Here is an 18,235-nt window from a genome sequence, read left to right as displayed (position 1 = left end):
TTCTCCTGGGCACGTTACTGGCCGTGTGCTTGAGAGGCATTTTGGGACAAGACCTGAGCCTTCAGGCACTGCCCTGACGCGATCCCCTCGTTAGGATGGAAATGCTGTTTTGGAGGCCAGCTCTGTCACAGAAGTGCTCATTCCCTGTCCCTGCCTGCAGCCACAGGACCACCACACCACAAAACTGTCACCAAGCCTCAAGAGCACTCAAGCCTTATACCAAGAGAGGAGCTAAGAAGGAGAGCGCTGAAGTGGAAAGGGAGCAGCTCTGGGAAGACCAAGCGCTGGTGCTCCTTGACAGTGCTCCGGTGCCGGGACCTTTTCCCCTCCAGCTCTGCACGCAGGATCTGCCCCTGCAGCTCTAGAGAAGGTCTCAAAGGAAGGATCTCAGGCAAACAATTAATTGGAAGGTCCTTTATTTTGTTAAAACAGAGAGGGAGGGTGGCTCCTCCTTTACACAGTCTCTGGGTCACACAGAAGGTGGATAAATAAGTAATTAGAAATGGCACAAATAATGACATTTCTCTGTGGACAATATTATAATATAGAAAACAAAGCAAAAATACCCCAAACTCCCAACCAAAACCAACCTGCAATGAGTTCCATTAGGAGTGATTTGCAGAAGACGACAAGCAGTTTAATGCTTCTGAAAGCATCCAGTTATCAGTTTCCACACTGCATCCTTGAGCTGCTGGTTCCTCATGCTGTAGATGAAGGGGTTCACTGCTGGAGGCACCACGGAGTACAGAACTGCTGTCACCAGATCCAGGGATGGGGAGGAGAGGAAGGGGGGCTTCAAGTGGGCAAACACTGCAGTGCTGACAAGCAGGGAGACCACGGCCAGGTGAGGGAGGCACGTGGAAAAGGCTTTGTGCCGTCCCTGCTCAGAGGGGATCCTCAGCACGGCCCTGAAGATCTGCACATAGGACACCACGATGAAAACAAAACACCCAAACAATAAATAGACAGTAAGAACAAGAAGCCCAACTTCCCTGAGGTAGGCGTGTGAGCAGGAGAGCTTGAGGATCTGGGGGATTTCACAGAAGAACTGGTAAATAGCATTGCCCTGGCAGAGGGGCAGTGAAAATGTATTGGCCGTGTGCAGCAGAGCAGTGAGAAAGCCACTGCCCCAGGCAGCTGCTGCCATGTGGACGCAAGCTCTGCTGCCCAGGAGGGTGCCGTAGTGCAGGGGTTTGCAGATGGCCACGTAGCGGTCGTAGGCCATGACGGTGAGAAGAAAATACTCAGCTGACATAAAAAAGAAAAAGAAAAAGAAAAAAAGCTGGGAAGCACATCCTGAGGAGGAAATGGTCCTTGTATCCCAGAGGGAACTGGCCATGGATTTGGGGAGAGTGGTGGAGATGGAGCCCAGGTCAAGAACAGAGAGGTTGAGGAGGAAGAAGTACATGGGGGTGTGGAGGTGATGGTCCCAGGCTACGGCGGTGATGATGAGGCCGTTGCCCAGGAGGGCAGCCAGGTAGATGCCCAGGAAGAGCCAGAAGTGCAAGAGCTGCAGCTCCCGCGTGTCTGCGAATGCCAGGAGGAGGAACTGGGTGATGGAGCTGCGGTTGGACATTTGGTGCCTCTGGGCACTGGGACCTGTCTCTGGAAGAAAAAAAAAAAAAAAAGTGAGAAATTAGAGCAGACTTCTTTCAAATAAAAGTATTCTATTGCTCTTAGAGCCCCACCCAACTGCGTCTCCCCTTTCAGGAAGACCTTTGGAAGGTCCTTTCTGTACACTCTGGTTGGTGCTGGCTGACAGTCCAGCAGGGAGCTGAGAGCTCTGCAGGATGCAGTCCTGCCCTACAGCCATGGGTAAAAAGGAACACGGGGTGATCTCAGATTAAATCCGCTTGTGGCATCAAAGGGCTTTTCAGCATTGTCATCCCAAATTCACCCGACTGCAGAGCAGAGCTGAGGGCACCTTTTTGTTGCTGTTCTCTTTTCCCACCACAGCCGAGGGGTGTTTTCAAGGCAGAAATCCCTGTCATTTCTGTTGTGCTGCAAGTGAAACCTCGTGGGTCCTAAGAGCCAAGGGGACCGTCCCTCCGTGCAGAGTGAGGACAGCGAGTTTGTCCATCGGAATTGCTCTCAGCTGCCCTGTGCTGGTACCTCTCTCAGCTGGAGGACAATCCCAAGCAGACATTCCCATGAGAAGAAACCGGACGCTGCTGAGAGCAGAGGGAGACCATTTACAAGCGCAGGTCTCCCAACCCTTCATGCCATCTCTTTGGACCCAAGGAGGATCTCGGCTCTCCCCTCCCAGCCAGGGACACAGAGGGCTCATTGCGGCTGCCTACCTTCAGCCCTCCAGCTGGATTTACGTGGCCTTGGCACTGCCATGTCTACTCTGTGGGGCTCCTAGACAACACAGAGATGCCACGGGAGAGCTGTGCCCTTCTGGAGGGCAGCGTGCAGCCAAGCAGGACGCTCCAGGGAGAGAGTCAACTACCCTAAAGATGGGGTATCCTGATGGGAGGGTCGTCTTACTCTCAGTCCCTCACACTGCCGTCCCCAGAGCCCCAAAAATAAGTGGATTTGGATGCTGTTCCTCCATGGATACACCCGCGTGACAGGACATGCAGCATCAGCGTCTGAGCTGCACCTGAATCCTCAGCCCTCACCACAGCAAAAAGAAGGGAAAGAACAAGGGCAGCAGAGGCAAGAGGGGAACATGCCAAAGTTCTGCCAAGAGAGTCAGGACAGGGAGACACAGTCAGACACTCGAGCATTTCTCCTCTTTGGTGGTTGGGCTGCTAGAAAGGCAACTCAAGACTAAATCACCAGCATATTAAGGGGTGGGGAACTCTACTGTGTGGGAGAGGAGACCACGAAATGTCTCCGGGGAAGGTATCCCCACTTGAGGGGATGGCAGGGAGGTGCCATCCTAAACAGGAAAAGAAATTCCTATCTCCCACTACCCATCCATCCCACCAAGAGTGGAAAATTACAACTTCTTTTCTCTCAGGTAAATGCTGCCTTGTAGTCCTTCTTCAAAAAGACCATTAGCAAATGTCCTGGGGGTGATCTGGAGCTGGAAACCTGACCCACACAGCACCCACCCGACTTCAGAAGGACCCTGCCATGCCCTGGGTGGAGTCACTCATTCCCTCCATAGCTTCTCCCCACAGGGCCATGGGGAGCTCCCTGGGCAGGCTGAGAGCTGACCCGGGCAGGCAGCAGAGTCCCTGGCCCAGCACACAGTTCCCGGGGACACGGGGACCCTGCTCTCAAGGACGGTCCTGAGCACCCCTGGATGCACACCCACCTTCACAGCCCTGCAGCCGTCCCTGGGAGAAGGCAGCCGACATGCCCTGTACCTTTGATGATGTGGTAGGGGCGCCCTGCTCTCGAGCACATCCTCAACACCGACGGAGCCTTGAGAGCCTTCCTGACAGATCACATGAGACATGGGCCGTGCCAGCTTTAGGAGACTGATCCAGGAAGCCTCTCCACATTATACTGCAGCAGAGACACATCATGCCCTGTCCCTCTGATGGCGCAGCAGGGAAGCCCTGTTCCACACGTTGTCCTTCTCCTCTACGCTAGAGAAACTGTGAGAGTTGTACTTGCAGATCCCGTAGGCTGTGGGTTGTTCCTGCTTCTGGAGATCCCTCCAGCAGCTGCAGATTCATTGCCCTGCAGCCAGAGACTGTGGCAAAGGCTGTGAGGATTTCTCCCAGTGAGCTCTCAGTATTCTCCCACCACAGGCTGCCTTTAAGCTCTGCCGGCCTCACACATCTCCCCTGGTGCCTGCAGGCAGTGCCCTCAGCCCTGCTGCGCTTGGCAGAGGAGCTGCTCCTGGGCAGGGCTGTCTCTCTGCAGCGCTGCCCGCTTGCCATGAGCTCCCGCCGTCCCAGGAGCCCAGCCCAGCTCCGCAGCAGAGGACCAGCCCGAGGCGTTTTAGTGACCCCTCTGGTGGGTTTGGTACCGACTCCATGAAACTCAGACCCTGAGAGGAAGATGAAGTCGAAGTCAGATTCAAACCCCAAAGTTTCCTGGAGCATTAATGGGTCCCACTGAGGACCATTACCGACAAAGCCTCCACAGTGGCTGGTTAGAGCAGTCAACTGGTGGCAGAGAGGCAGAGGGAATGTAAAGGCGGAATAGATTTGGAGTAAGCCTGGATGGGTTACATTCAGGCAAAGGACCAAGCCGCGACCCCCAGCCCCTGGGAAGGGAGATCCTGTCCCTCAGGAGTAACTCCGGGCTCTTCCTGGGGCAGTGTGATGTGGGGATGCTCAATGCCAACGGCAGGACTGTGGAACAAGAGCTCCCAGGCTCTTGGGCGGCGAAGGGGAGGCAATGAGACGCTAATGGTGTCAGGATAAAGTGCTTCCTCATAGGCATCAGTGGCAGAGACAGCAGCCGTAGCCGAGGGCAGAAAGAGCTCATCTCTGTTGGTGCATTTCAGACTTTCTTCATCCCTCTGTCAGCTCCACCACAGGCTGTCCTGCAGTGTCCCACACCTGCACCTCTTTCTCTGCAGGCTGTAGACACCCACCCTGCTACCACACCTTGCTCTCACCTCAGCATCTTCCTTCCTTTACTGATATCTCTCCATCCTCCCTGGCTGCTCCTTGAAACACAAAGCCTCGGGCTGATCCCGTCTCCCTCTGGGTGACTTGTTACAGCACAGCACTGCCCTTGGAGTGACATTTCTTTTTCTTCCTGTGCAGTCTGGACCTCCCCAAATGAAGGTTGCGTCGTTATTTCTTTCTCATGCTGTACCTTACGAGAAAGAAAAGGTCCGTCATCTCTGAAAGCAGCCTTCAAGCACTCTCAGGCTACTGCTATACTGCTTGGAGCCCCCCCAGTGCTGGGGTGAAGAACTCCAGGTCCCTCAGCCACCCCACACAGGTCGTGTGCACTAGGTCCCCAACCCCACCTTGGCAGACCTCCACTCGACACTCTCTAGTCCATCACTACTTCTCAGAAATGGGGAGCAACACACTGGGACACAGCCATGTGTGTGGGGCCAGACCGGTGCTGAGCTGAGGGGGACGAGAACTCAGGTTGTCTGGGTGGCCCGCGTTCCTCCTAATGCAGCTTGGCCTTGTTCATAGTGTCCATACTCTACTGGCTCGTAGTGCCCAGGCCCAGGTCCTTCTCCTCAGAGCCTCTGCTCAGCCGGTCAGGTCCCAGCCTGTCCTGATGGATGCGCTTATTCTCCCCCTTCCTCCCGGCACACACCGATGCAGGACTGGCCACTTCTCCTTGTAAAACTTCAAGTGACTACTGTTGGCCGAATCCCAGTTTCACAAAGTCCCCATGGACTGAAGCACCGTTTGCTCAGCATTTAATGATCGCATGCAGCTGGCTCATCTTGACTGGGATGCCTCTCACAAGAGAAGAGCATGAGGAGTTGCAGGGCACTACAAATATCTCTCCTAGAGAAACTTGGGGGTCGGTGCTGATCATGCCATAGGTCTGGACCCAGAGGGGAAGTTGCCCTTTCTGGGAGAGAGCAGCAGGAACACCTGTGGCTCTGCCTGGGGGGTGGAAGATGACTCAACTGAGAGCTGAAGGGCCAGCACGGGAGGGCAGAACATGGGCACCGCTGTGGTGGGTGGATGTCTGTCTGCTATGGATCCCCTGCTCAGGAAGAGGAAGCAGATGAGGCCTTCTTCAGCCACCTGGAAGAAACGTCATGTTTGCAGGCCCTGGTCCTCATGGCAGACCTGAACTACCCCAGCATTTGCTGAAGGGGCAACACGGTGAGGTGCAAGCCTTACAGGAGGGTTTTGGAGCTCACTGGGGATGTCCTGCTTACAAGGGTGACTGTGATGCCATGAGGTGAAGTGCCCTGCGGGACTTCCTCCTTACAAACAGGGAAGAGCTGGTCAGGGCTGTAACAGTCAGGGACGAGAAGGTAAAGGTGAGGCTCCTGAAAGAAGCAAACCCATAGGTTTTTCCTTGTGTTTCTTCCCCTCTTCTGAGTCGCCTTTTTAAATCTTCTTTTATTTTTCCCCCTGACAGCCAGAATGTTTTATCAAAACTGGTTTTCAGCAAGAAAGTTGTCAGTGACTGAGGAGGAATCTGCTTACAAAGCTTTCTGTTCTACCTGGCAAAGTTCAAGAATGGATGGAAGGAAGAACACAGGCTTTTCCTCTTTGCCCTCTTTGGCTCTGGTTTTCCCTGATAATCAAACCTTCTCCTTTTCTCCGTCTCTCCTGCTTACCTTTACTTCCCACATCTCGTTTGTCACCATCTCCACACTGCTTTCTCTCTGTTTCTCTCCTAATGAAAGGTTAAAGCCACTTTGCTGAGGTGTTTTATCTTTCAGTAGAATTACCCTTAGCCCATCCTAAAAGATGTATTTAAATAGACTAGAGTAAGAACAATTCAGAAACCCCTATGTTTTTCTCCATCGACTGTAAAGAGACCCTTGGGCAAGAGCCCAAATCCAATCACTTACCTACTGTTTATAGCGGAGTCCTACTCTAAGTCCCATAAGAAGTTTGTTCTTTGTGCAGAAAAGGATGTCTTCTTGTTCTCGGCTGATTCTCCTCTCCATTCTTCTGTTTTCCTTCCAGCCTGTGCCCGAATGTCCCCATGAGCCTCTTTTCTCATCCTTCTACATTCTTTTGCTCTGTCTCATCTTTTTTTAACCTCCTGAAGCATTGCTTCCTCCACTGACCATCTGACCTTACTCATTGCAGCTGGGATACGAAATATTGAACCATACCAGTGTCACGGAGCTCCTTCTTTTGGGCTTCTCCTCCACCATCAGGAGCACCTAACGGCAATAACTCTCCGTGCTTTGTACCTGGTTATCTTAGTTTGCCCTTTTTAGAGGCCTGGTTGACGGAGTCCCTTGGGAAGCAGTCCTGAAGGGCAAAGGAGTCCTGGAAGGCTGGACAGGAGCAGGCCGTCCCCATGTGCCTAAAACCAGGCTGGCGGGGAAGAAGACCAGCCTGGCCAAACAGAGAGTTTTGTCTTGAACTTGGGGAAAAAAGGAGTTTATGACCTTTTGAAGAAGGGGCGGGCAACTCAGGGGGACCACAAGGATGTCGTGAGCTTATGCAGGGAAAAAATTAGAGGGGCCAAAGCCATCTAGGTCTTTACCTGGCTACTGCCGTAAAAGACAATAAAAAATGTTTCTATAATTACATTAGAAACACAAAGAGAGCTAAGGAGAATCTCCATCCTTTATTGGATGCAGCGGGAAACATAGTGATAATGGGTGAGGAAAAGGCTGAGGTACTTCATACCTTCTTTGCCTCAGTCTTTAACGGTAAGACCAGTAGTTCTCTGGGTACGCAGCCCCTGAGCTGGAAGACAGGGATGGGGAGCAGCATGGAGCCCCCGTAATCCAAGGGGACTAGTGAGGGACCTGCTACAGGACCTAGACATAGACAAGTCTATGGGGCCAGATGGGATCCACCCAACGGTACTGAGGGAGCTCTTGGAGAAGCTCACCAAGCCCCTTTCCATCTTTTATCAGATGCCCATCTACAAGAAGGGAGAGAAGGAGGATCCGGGGACCTACAGGCCTGTCGTCTGACCTCGGTGCTGGGGAAGATTATGGAACAGATCATCCTGAGTGCCATCATGCGGCACATGAGGACAACCAGGTGATCAGGCCTAGTCAGCATGGGTGTATGAAAGGCAGGTCCTGCTTGACAAACCTGATCTCCTTCTATGAGAAGGTGACCCGCTTAGTGGAGGAGGGAAAGGCTGTGGATGTTCTTTACCTAAACTTTGAGAAAGTCTTTGACAGCCATTTCCCAAAGCATTCTTCTGGAGAAACTGCCTGCTCAGGGCTTGGGCAGGCGTACTCTTTGCTGGTAAAAACCTGGCTGGATGGTTGGGCCAAAGAGTGGCCAAAGTGGTGGTGAACAGGGTTTAATGCAGTTGGCAGCTGGTCACACGTGGTGTTCCCCAGGGCCTACAACTGGGGCCAGTTCCTTTTCATGTCTTTATCAATGATTTGTATGAATGTTTCGAGTGCACCCTCAGTAAGTTTGCAGGAGACACCAAGTTGTGCTGGAGTGTCGACCTGCTTGAGGGTAGAAAGGCTTTGCAGGGGGATCTGGACAGGCTGGATCGATGGGCCGAGGCCAATGGTATGAGGTTCAACAAGGCCAAGTGCCGGGTCCTACACTTGGGTCACAACAACCCCATGCAGCGTTACAAGTTTGGGGAAGAGCAGCTGGAGAGCTGCCTGGCAGAAAAGGACCTGGGGGTTCTGGTTGACAGCCGGCTGGATACGAGCCAGCAGTGTGCCCAGGTGGCCAAGGTGGCCAACAGCATCCTGGCCTGTATCAGGACCAGTGTGGCCAGCAGGACTCGGGAAGCGACTGTAGGTCCCACCTCGAGTGCTGTGTCCAGTTTTGGTCCCCTCAGTTTAAGAAAGACATTGAGGTCCTGGAGCATTTCCAAAGAAGCTGAACGAAGGTGGTGAAGGTTCTGGAGCGTCTGAGGGAGCTGGGGGTGTTCAGCCTGGAGAAAAGGAGGTTGAAGACCTTCTTGCTCTCTACAACTTCCTGAAAGGAGGTTATAGGGAGGTGGGTGTTGTCTCTTCTCCCAAGTAACGAGATACATGAAGAGAGGAAATGGTTGTAAGTTGTGCCAGGAGAGATTTAGATTGGATAGTAGGAAAAACTTCTTCACTGAAATGTTTGTCAAGCACTGGAACAGGCTGCCCAGGCTGAGTCACCATCCCTGGAGGTGTTTACGGGATGTTGAGATGTGGCACGTAGGGATGTGGTGTAGTGGTGGACGTGGCAGTGTGAGGTTTACAGTTGGACTCAATGATCTTGAAGGTCCTCTCCAACCTAAATGATCGTGTGAGTCGATGATTCTTTTGAAGCTCAGGACTTTGTTTCGTCCTTGCCCCTTCTTTGGGAGGCCAGGAGGTGCCACAGGATGTTCCTACCCTTGGCATTGCTCCCCCTCACATCCCACTGCCCCCAGGAAGAGCCCTGGGCCACAAGTGAGGGACAGGAACTGCCTTGCCAGGGCCGGGGGGCGAGGGCTTGGCCTTTCTGCTGCATCAAACCAAGCCAGGGTTTGCTCAGCATCACAGCCACCTGCACTCTGCCTTTGCCCACCTGCAGTCACAGCCTCCACTTATCTGCTCTAACGAGTCCCTGGGGAGGCCTTGTCAGTAAAGGCCCTCAGAGGGCTCATTAATGCTTCCAGGTACTTGGAGTTTTTCCTTCTGATTTCTTGAGCACTCTGTTCAATCTTCTCTCAGGATCTGAGGCTCATGGACCCAGCAGCAAATACCCCGTGGGGCTCATTAAAAGACAGAAAGCCCTAACAAGGTATTTCTCTCTTTGTAACTTTCTTCAAGTCTTCAAGAGCAGTACAGCTAACTGGAGAGGTTCTGTAGTGTAGTTAAGGAGGAAGGTTTCCAAGTGCATCTAATGAAAGCGATTTCTTGCTTTTCAAGGGTATATTTTATTCCTTTTCAGTGTAAAGAAGAGGTGACAGAAGCATTCTCCAAGGGACAGTGATGCAGAGTGTCTCCTCAGGAGGTCTGGACAGGGAGGAAAAGCGGTCCCTTGGGGTCTGGCACTGTGTGGACAGCTTTGCTCCTCACCTCCCACACCCCACCATTTCTGGCATTGGCCACCTGGGACTTCCATCACTGCTCCTTGCATCAGACTTCTCCACTGACCTCTGCAGCTGGATGTTACAGCCCCATTGCACCATCTCCCACCTGCTCAGCTGAGAGACCTGGCTGCACACGGGCACAGGAGAATTTGTCCTGTTCCTCAGAAAAGACAAGTAAAGCATAATCAGTTTTCATAAATGATAAAATAGACTCTGTAATCATACGCTAAGTACAAGCTACCGCTAAGGAGCTTGCCTTTCTGCAAGGGAAAATCTTAATGAGAAATATTTGAGGCAGGTAGACACAAAAAGATAGATCTAAACACAATTAAAGAGCTGGCTTAGGAGACAGTTGGAGTGTGTAAAGACAGGCAAGCTTTTAATCCCCGAAGCTCAAAGCAGCAGCACAGGTGAGAGGTATCTGAATGAGCAAAGAGCAAAGGCAGGAGAAAACTGGAGAATAATGGAAAGGGCCTTTGCCTAGACAGCCTGCGTCTGAAACGATGACTGCAGAAACGGCCGTTGCACCAGGATAAGTGTAAGTATATGAAAGATTAGAGGAAGTAAACACGCTGCATTAGAGGGAGACTAGTGGTAATGAGGTTGCAGGGGAAGATCGATGTTTCTTTGGAATATCCCTTTTGAAAGGTCATGGGATCGGCAGAGGTCTCTTGTGAGAAGTGAAAAATCGGTCTTGCGCTCCTCTGTGCAAGAGGCCAAGAGTGCAACCCAGGGAAGCCCAGGCTGTACAAGCTCACTTTGGTGATCAGTGTGCCATCACTGAGAGTCTTCCTGGGGGACATTTCTGGGCACCAATAGCAGAAGAACGTGTCCAAGAACCATCAGCATGGAGTTACCAAGGGTAAATCAAAGAAAAAGGAAGGAAGGTGGAAGCAAGGACAAGTAGACGGGGAGGAATAAAGGGAAATTGTCCAAGCAGCCAGGGGTCAGGTTAAGCAAGCCAAAGCCCAGATGGAGTTAAGTGTGGCCTGGAACGCCAAGGGCAACAAGCAAAACTTCTATAGCTATGTCAGTGACAAAAGGAAGACTAGGGAAAATGTGTGCCCACTCAGGAAGGAAACGGGAGACCTGGTCACCCGGGATATGGAGAAGGCTGAGGTACTCAATGACTTCTTTGCCTTGGTCTTCACCGGCAAGGGTTCTAGCCACACCTCCCAAGTCACAGCAGGCAAAGGCAGGGCCTGGGAGAATGAGGTACTGCCCACAGCAGGTGACGATCAAGTACGAGACCATCTAAGGAAGCTGAAGGTGCACAAGTCCATGGGACCTGATGAGATTAATCCGCGGGTCCTGAAGGAACTGGCAGATGAAGTTACCAAGCCACTATCCATCATATTTGAGAACTCGTGAAGTTCTTGCTGGCTGAAAAAGGGGAAACACAGCACCTGTTTTCGACAAGAGAATATAGTTGGATCTGAGGAACTACAGGCCGGTCAGTCTCGCCTCTGTTCCCAGCAAGGTCATGGAGGAGATTCCTCCTGGAAACTTGGCTAAGACCCATGGAAAATAAGGAGGTGACTGGTGACAGCCAATATGGCTTCACTAAGGGCAAATCGTGACTGACAAATATGATGGCCTCCTACGATGGTGGTGGTAGGCATTTGTGGATAAGGAAGGAGCAATGGATATCATCTGCCTGGACTTGTGCACAGAATTTGACACTGTCCCGCTCACCATCCTGGTCTCTAAATTGGAGAGTCGTGGATTTGGTGGAAGGATCGCTCGACGGATACAGAATTGACTGGATGGCTGTACTCAAAGAGTTGCGGTCAATGGCTCAATGTCCAAGTGGCGAGCACTGATGAGTGGTGTTCCTCAAGGGTTGGTACTGGGACCGGTGCTGTTCAACATCTTGGTTGGCAACATGGAGAGTAGGATTGTGTGCACCCCAACAAGCTTGCTGATGACACCAAGCTGTGTGGCACGGTCAACACGCTAGAGGGAAGGGTTGCCATCCAGAGGGACCTGAACAGGCTGGAGAGCTGGGCCCGTGCAACCGTCATGAAGTTCAACAAGGCTGAGTGCAAGGTCCTGCACTGCGTCACAGCAAACCCAGGCACAACTACAGGCTGGGCAGAGAATGGCTTGAGAGCATCCCTGAGGAGAAGGCCTTGGGTGTATTGGTTGCTGAGAGGCTCAACATGAGCTGGCGATGGGTGCCACAGCCCAGAAAGCCAACTGCATCCTGGGCTGCATCACGAGCAGCATGGCCAGCAGGTTGAGGGAGGTGATTCTCCCCCTCTGCTCCACTCTAGTGAGACCCCCACCTGGAGTCCTGCGTCCAGCTCTGGGGCCCACAATATAAGAAGGACATGGACCTGCTGGAGTGAGTTCAGAGGACATGAAGATGATCCGAGGGCTGGAGCACCTCTGCCATGAGGACAGGCTGAGAGAGTTGCGGGTGTCCAGCCTGGAGAAGAGAAGGCTCCGGGGAGACCTTAGAGCCCCTTCCAGTCCCTAAAGGGCTACAGAAAAGGTGGAGAGTAACTCTTTGTCAGGGAGTGTAGCAATTGGACAAATTTTCTATTAAAAGAGGGTAGATTTACCTTTGCTATTGGGAAGAAATCTTTCCCTCTGAGGCTGGTGAGACACTGGCACCGGCTGCCCAGAGAAGCTGTGGATGCCTCTTCCCTGGAGGTTTCGAGGCGAGGTTGGATGGGATCTTTGAGTAACCCGGTCTAGTGGGAGTTGTCCCTGCCAAGACAACCCGCATGCTGATGGATTGAACCACGAGCCGACAGGGACTATAAACTAGTGCCATGCCAGCCCCCAGCTGGGACCCTCACCACCCTCACTTGAGAACTACAGATCAACGGGACACCGTTGAACTCCAAGGACCGTCAAGATGCCAGCGGGCCTGTGGTGGTGACTATACTCTTGCTGTGCTCCGTAACACTGCTTCTCTCTTTTCTTCCTGTTCTCTATTTCCTCCTTTACTCTATTGCTCGTCTTGCTGACTAATGCTGGGGAATAACAATAAATCTGCAGTGAGCGGCATCTGACCTCATTTGTGTCTTAATCTCATGCTCATAATCAGCCCGAACCCCTCCCGGACCAAACGTAGTCAGACCAGGACGTAACAAGGGCCTTGTGATGTGAGGGGTGACTCTCATTGCCAAGGGGTGACCTCGTTGCTGTCTTCAACAGGAGTTGTTGACAGCAGTTGTTCAACAGGGGAGTGCAGAGGGAGGTGCTGACCTCTTTTCTCTAGTGTCTGGTGATAGGATGCAAGGCAATGGCTTACAGCTGTGTCTGTCAAAGTTCAGTCTGGCTATTGGAAGTAAGTTCTTCCCTAGAAGAGTGGTCAAGGGGTCGATGACCCCAAGCCTGCCATTGATCAAGAAGTGACGTGACAACACTCTTAGATATGTGCCTTAACTTGCAGGTTGCCCTGTGTGGAGTCAAGAGTTGGACTTGATGATCCTCATGGCTCCCTTCCAACTGCTGTGATTCTATGAGCCCCATCCAGTTCCTCCTTGTCTGTGAGTAAGAGTGCAAATGTGGTCAGCTCAGGAGCTTTCTCGGCCAAAACCTGTCTTCAGCATCCTCTGGAATTCTCTTGGGCTGATTCTTTCCAGCGCCACTGACCTTGCAGCAGATTTTGTGGTGGTTCAACTACCCACGTAAGGCTGGAGCAGCGACTACAAGGCTTCCTCCGAGACAAGGCGCTCTGCGCTCCCTGCTCCCCTGTGCACAGAGCACACCTCTGCCTCCTCACCACCCTGCCTGCCTTCCTGAGGAACCCTACCCATCCATGGCTGCCCTCCCACCACCCAGCCTGTCCCACGACAGCTCTGCCATCCCATGGAGGCAGGGCAGAGACAGATGCCGGTAAAGAGGAAGCTGATGGATATTGGATGTGGAGTCCATCGGAGACGATGACAGAAGAAGAGAGGGCGCGAAGCAGGCAAAGGTGACCCAAATTGAGGTGTTGCTTGCGAGTCGCTTCTTTTACAGGACCCTGACTGGCCAACAGCTGGGAGGAGCCATTTTGAGGCAAAGAGGCACATCACAAAACCACTCATCCCAACAGAGGAACATACAGGGGCTGAGTAAAATTAGGGGCAGAGAGGAGGGACTCCTGACTTCTCATGCCACCATCAAGTACAGGTGAGCTTTGCCTTTTCTCAAAACATGCCCGTGTGACACAGGCACTAAATATCAAAGCCTTTTCTGTAGCCTGTCCTTGCTTTCACTTCCTAATGGCTGCTTCGAGGCCGCTGCCAGCGCACTGTCCGTCACTGGCACGGCCCTGCTGCCCCAAATGTGGTCCCATAGACCTGCTGCACAGGAACGGTAGAGGGTAAGTTCATTCAGGGCGGGGAGATGCAACCCTGGCACAGTCCCCTGACAGCCCTCTCGGCTCTGTCCTTATCAGCCTTCCTGCTTGGGCAGCCTCCAGCAGTGCCCTTGTCGCGCAGGAGCTGCTGCGAGCTGATGTGTGACAGAGAAACCTGATTCTCCTTCTCACATCTCATTTCTGACATGCACGCGGTGCCCCGTGCTTCTCCAGGGACAGGCCTGCTCCCCAGAGAGTCTTTCCCCAGCTGACCCGGTCAGTGCTTGCCTGGCCAGACATTCCTGGTTCCCTCCCCATGCTCCCTGCAAGGCCTCGAGCTGGTGGTGCTGCTCTGCAGAGCAAGGGGCTTGTGGAGCCCCTGGGCAACGAGGAGAGCCCACACTGGCTGTGCTGGCCAGGCTGGGAAGCAGACCCTTCCCAGGGCTCTGTGGACAATCACGGGACATTCCGTCTCTCTCAGGGAGTGTGTCAGGCTCATCACGGGATCTAGCCCATGGCCCTCATTAGCCTGGCCATCTTTTGCTTTTACCTTATTGTGAAACTCCATCCATTGTGCACCCAACGCAAGGCACGCGGTGTCTCTGGACACCTCTTGTGCTCTTCTGGTAGCTCCTGATAGCGCCCTGAAGAACAGGAGTCTTCAGCAGGTACAGGAGCCCACGGCAGGGATGATTTATAGGGTCCCTTCTAACCCAAACCGTTCTATGATTCTATGATTCTATGAAAAAAGCAAGTATTTGTGTAGTGACAGGTTTATAACTGATACAATGACCACAAGACAAATGCTGCCGGAAATAAATACGAGGTCACTTGTAAAGAGAGATGGGAGATTCGCTGCTGCTGAAGCAAACTGGTAGAATCACAGGCCTTCCAGAGGGCACCCTTGAGCTCCTTGTTCCTCAGGCTGCAGATGAGGGGATTCACTGTTGGAGGAACCACCAAGTACACAACAGCCACCACCAGATCCAGGGATGGGGAGGAGAGGAAGGGGGGCTTCAAGTGGGCAAACACTGCAGTGCTGACAAGCAGGGAGACCACGGCCAGGTGAGGGAGGCACGTGGAAAAGGCTTTGTGCCGTCCCTGCTCAGAGGGGATCCTCAGCACGGCCCTGAAGATCTGCACATAGGACACCACGATGAAAACAAAACACCCAAACAATAAATAGACAGTAAGAACAAGAAGCCCAACTTCCCTGAGGTAGGCGTGTGAGCAGGAGAGCTTGAGGATCTGGGGGATTTCACAGAAGAACTGGTAAATAGCATTGCCCTGGCAGAGGGGCAGTGAAAATGTATTGGCCGTGTGCAGCAGAGCAGTGAGAAAGCCACTGCCCCAGGCAGCTGCTGCCATGTGGACACAAGCTCTGCTGCCCAGGAGGGTGCCGTAGTGCAGGGGTTTGCAGATGGCCACGTAGCGGTCGTAGGCCATGATGGTGAGAAGGGCAAACTCTGCTTCAAAGAAGAAGGCAAGCAGAAAGACCTGGGCAGCACATCCCGCATAGGAGATGACGCTGGTGTCCCAGAGGGAATTGGCCATGGATTTGGGGAGAGTGGTGGAGATGGAGCCCAGGTCAAGAACAGAGAGGTTGAGGAGGAAGAAGTACATGGGGGTGTGGAGGTGATGGTCCCAGGCTACGGCGGTGATGATGAGGCCGTTGCCCAGGAGGGCAGCCAGGTAGATGCCCAGGAAGAGCCAGAAGTGCAAGAGCTGCAGCTCCCGCGTGTCTGCGAATGCCAGGAGGAGGAACTGGGTGATGGAGCTGCTGTTGGACATTTGCTGTTTCTTGTCACGGGGGCTCTGTCCAAAGAAGGAAAAACACAGGGAAAAATTAGGACAGCCTTCTTTGAGCAAAGATGCTCCCTTTTTCTTACGTTGTCTGTGTTTTTCATTTTTCACTATCACGTCTGGTGAGTGTTCTTTTTAAGGGCAGAAATCCTCAGTTTTATCACTAAACATGGGAAGAGTCTTGAGACGGGACAAGCAAGACGGGACAAGGCTCAGCTCCCTTTGGCTTAGTGCAGAGCCAGGAGAGCTGCAGTGTCCATCAGTCTTTTTCCCATCTGTCCTGCACTTTTGCTTGTGCTGCACCTGAAGACGAATTCACACACAACTTGCTCTTGCATAAAACCCAAACAGCTGAGCTCCCACGGGAGCAGAGGAGCACTGGTTCAAAGAGCAGATCTGCGAACTCTTCTCTGTCTCAGCCCAGAGATGGAGCTGTGAGTGTGATGGAGACAGCAGGACACGACACAACCCCTCCCAGCGAGAAGCAAAGGACTCGGAGAGGAGAGTGCCGAACCCCCGAGGAAAGGCTCAGCCCTCCCTGGGATCCCACCGGAGAGCTGTGCCTTTCTGGGGGCAGCTGGCAAGCCCAGCAGGACAGGCAAAGCGGACAGTCAGGGGTCCCAGAGATGGGGTGCTCTAGAGAGTGACGTCATTGCCCCTCAGTCAACGCCCAGAAGACAACTCCAGTGAAGGACCAAAAGAGAGCTGCCTGAACGCCCCCTCCCCAGTGCGTGTCGGCATTTCCCCCCAGCCCTTGCCCATGTCTCTGCTGCCTGGAGCTGCCCCTGCCCGGAGCCCTTTGTCTGCGCCCAGGTCTCCTCCCTGCCAGTGCCCCCAGAGCCCATCCCACCCGCTGGGGGCTCAGCTCTGCCCTGCACACCCCTCCCGGCAGCAGGGCACTGCCCAGGGCCATCTCTGGCTGTGCAGGCTCCCGTGGGGACATCGAGCAACCCTGATGAGGCTGGAAAAGCGATATTGGTGCTGTCTGTGAGCAGCAGGCTGTTGCTTCCTGATACTCCCTGGTTCATTCACCTCTAACAGAAACAGATTGGGAATTTCAGTGCCTCCTCCCGAACTGAGAGATAAAGCTCTCTGCCCACCCAGAAAACGCAGAGTAGGAGATTAAAAGAACAGAATCCTTGCCTTTCAGGCAGAGCCTGCCTCGCTGTGCTTCTTGAAAAGTCTCCTGTAGTCACCTGCAGCTGTGGGCAGCCCCGAACCACGCAGCACCCCCTCGACAGCAGGGCCCTGCCCTGCCGGAGTTTCTCCTTCCACCCACAGCTTCTCCCCACAGAAGCTCCGGGGGCAGCTCCCCGGGCAGGCTGAGAGCTGACCCTGGCAGACGGCAGAGGCCCTGCCCCGGCAAACAGCCCCTGGGGTGCAGGGACCCTGCTCTGAAGGACAGCCCTGGGCACCCCTGGCTGCACGCCCACTTGCACACCTCCACAACCATCCCCAGCAGAAAGCAGCCGTCGTGCCCTGTGCCTCTGATGGCGCAGCAGGGAAGCCCTGCTCGGGAGCACACCCTCCTCCTGTACAGTAGAGAAACTAAGAGAGTCCTCCTGACAGATGCCATCGGCTGTCAGAGGCACCAGGTCTAGGAGATCCCTCCAGGAACTGAAGCTGCAGTGCCCTGCAGCCAGAGGCTTACCGCGCAGAGGGCTGTGAAGATTTCTTCCCCAAAGAGGTCTCAACGTCCTCCCACTCCCAACTGCTTTAAGCTCTCTCAGCCTCACAGATCTCCTCTTGCTGCCTGCAGGCAGTGCCCCCAGCCCTGCTCCTGGGCAGGGCTGTCTCTCTGCAGCGCTGCCCGCTTGCCATGAGCTCCCTCCGTCCCAGGAGCCCAGCCCAGCTCCGCAGCAGAGGACCAGCCCGAGGCAGCGCTTCCTCTGTCCCCTCTTGGCTCCCTCAAACATCTCCCTGGGGCTCCAGGGGATCCTATTGGGAAAGGGACTGAAGTAATACTGTGTGGTCTCTCTTGCACCTGTGGAGAGACACTTTTTTCCAGCCGTGTAAATTCTCCTATCGCAGAGAGCTGCGCACGAGAAAGGTCTTGTTACTTCTGGTATGAGACAGGAAACCTGGACAGTGGCAGATCTCCTTTGCCCCTGCTGAGCAAAGGCGGTCAGCTTTGTCAATCGAGGCACCTCCTCCTTGGTTTGTGGTCCTGAGTTGGAAGGACTGTCTTTCAAGTACAAGAACTGTTCACACCAATACACGGGAAAACAACCAGGTATCTCTGGACAGAGAATTGGCTAAAATGGGACCTCATCAGGAAGTTCCATAGTAAAAAGAGAGTATCCAAGAGGTAGATGCAGGAACTCAAGGAGTAATTTAGAAATGGGGGTGGCTTTAGGTAAGCTAGAGCTTCCCAAGTGTAGACCCTTGCAAGGGGTTCAAGGGCACCAAGAGGAGAGGCCACTGCTTCAGGAGCAGTTAAAGAAGAAACCAAGAGAATGAGTGGCCACTGCTGGAATTTAGTAACAGCAGGTGTAGATGAATCCGAGATTTTCTGTGTCCTTCTTGCCTTAGTCTCCTCCAGCAAGGCCTCCGTGGTGAATTTGGATC

General features: G+C 53.4%; 2 protein-coding genes across 2 annotated transcripts; both read right to left on the bottom strand.

Annotated features, from left to right (window-relative positions):
* Positions 1 to 637: 637 nt before the first annotated feature.
* LOC134522408 (olfactory receptor 14A16-like) lies at positions 638 to 1,597 on the bottom strand. The gene has a single exon (XM_063350067.1). The coding sequence runs from the start codon at positions 1,574 to 1,576 to the stop codon at positions 638 to 640; it is 939 nt and encodes a 312-aa protein (XP_063206137.1). The 5' UTR covers positions 1,577 to 1,597.
* Positions 1,598 to 6,773: 5,176 nt separating this feature from the next.
* On the bottom strand, positions 6,774 to 15,661 carry LOC134522591 (olfactory receptor 14A16-like). The gene is made up of 4 exons (XM_063350361.1): positions 14,753 to 15,661; positions 10,737 to 10,818; positions 7,215 to 7,348; positions 6,774 to 6,830 (listed from the first exon to the last, which is right to left on the bottom strand). The coding sequence occupies exons 1-4, from the start codon at positions 15,653 to 15,655 to the stop codon at positions 6,774 to 6,776; spliced, it is 1,176 nt and encodes a 391-aa protein (XP_063206431.1). The 5' UTR covers positions 15,656 to 15,661.
* Positions 15,662 to 18,235: the final 2,574 nt, after the last annotated feature.

This window comes from Chroicocephalus ridibundus, chromosome 12 (genome assembly GCF_963924245.1).
Source record: "Chroicocephalus ridibundus chromosome 12, bChrRid1.1, whole genome shotgun sequence".
Taxonomy (NCBI): domain Eukaryota; kingdom Metazoa; phylum Chordata; class Aves; order Charadriiformes; family Laridae; genus Chroicocephalus; species Chroicocephalus ridibundus.
The sequence above is the reverse complement of the archived record's forward strand: the minus strand, read 5'-3'. Positions and strand labels throughout refer to the sequence as shown.

Coding starts and splice junctions, on each gene's coding strand:
- LOC134522408 (XM_063350067.1), bottom strand. CDS start 1,576: ATGTCCAACCGCAGCTCCATCACCCAGTTCCTCCTCCTGGCATTCGCA.
- LOC134522591 (XM_063350361.1), bottom strand. CDS start 15,655: ATGTCCAACAGCAGCTCCATCACCCAGTTCCTCCTCCTGGCATTCGCA. Junction 7,349..10,736: donor TGCCTGCTGTGACTTGGGAG/GTGTGGCTAGAA, acceptor GTCTATGTCTAG/GTCCTGTAGCAGGTCCCTCA. Junction 6,831..7,214: donor TAAAGACTGAGGCAAAGAAG/GTATGAAGTACC, acceptor TTTGCCCTTCAG/GACTGCTTCCCAAGGGACTC.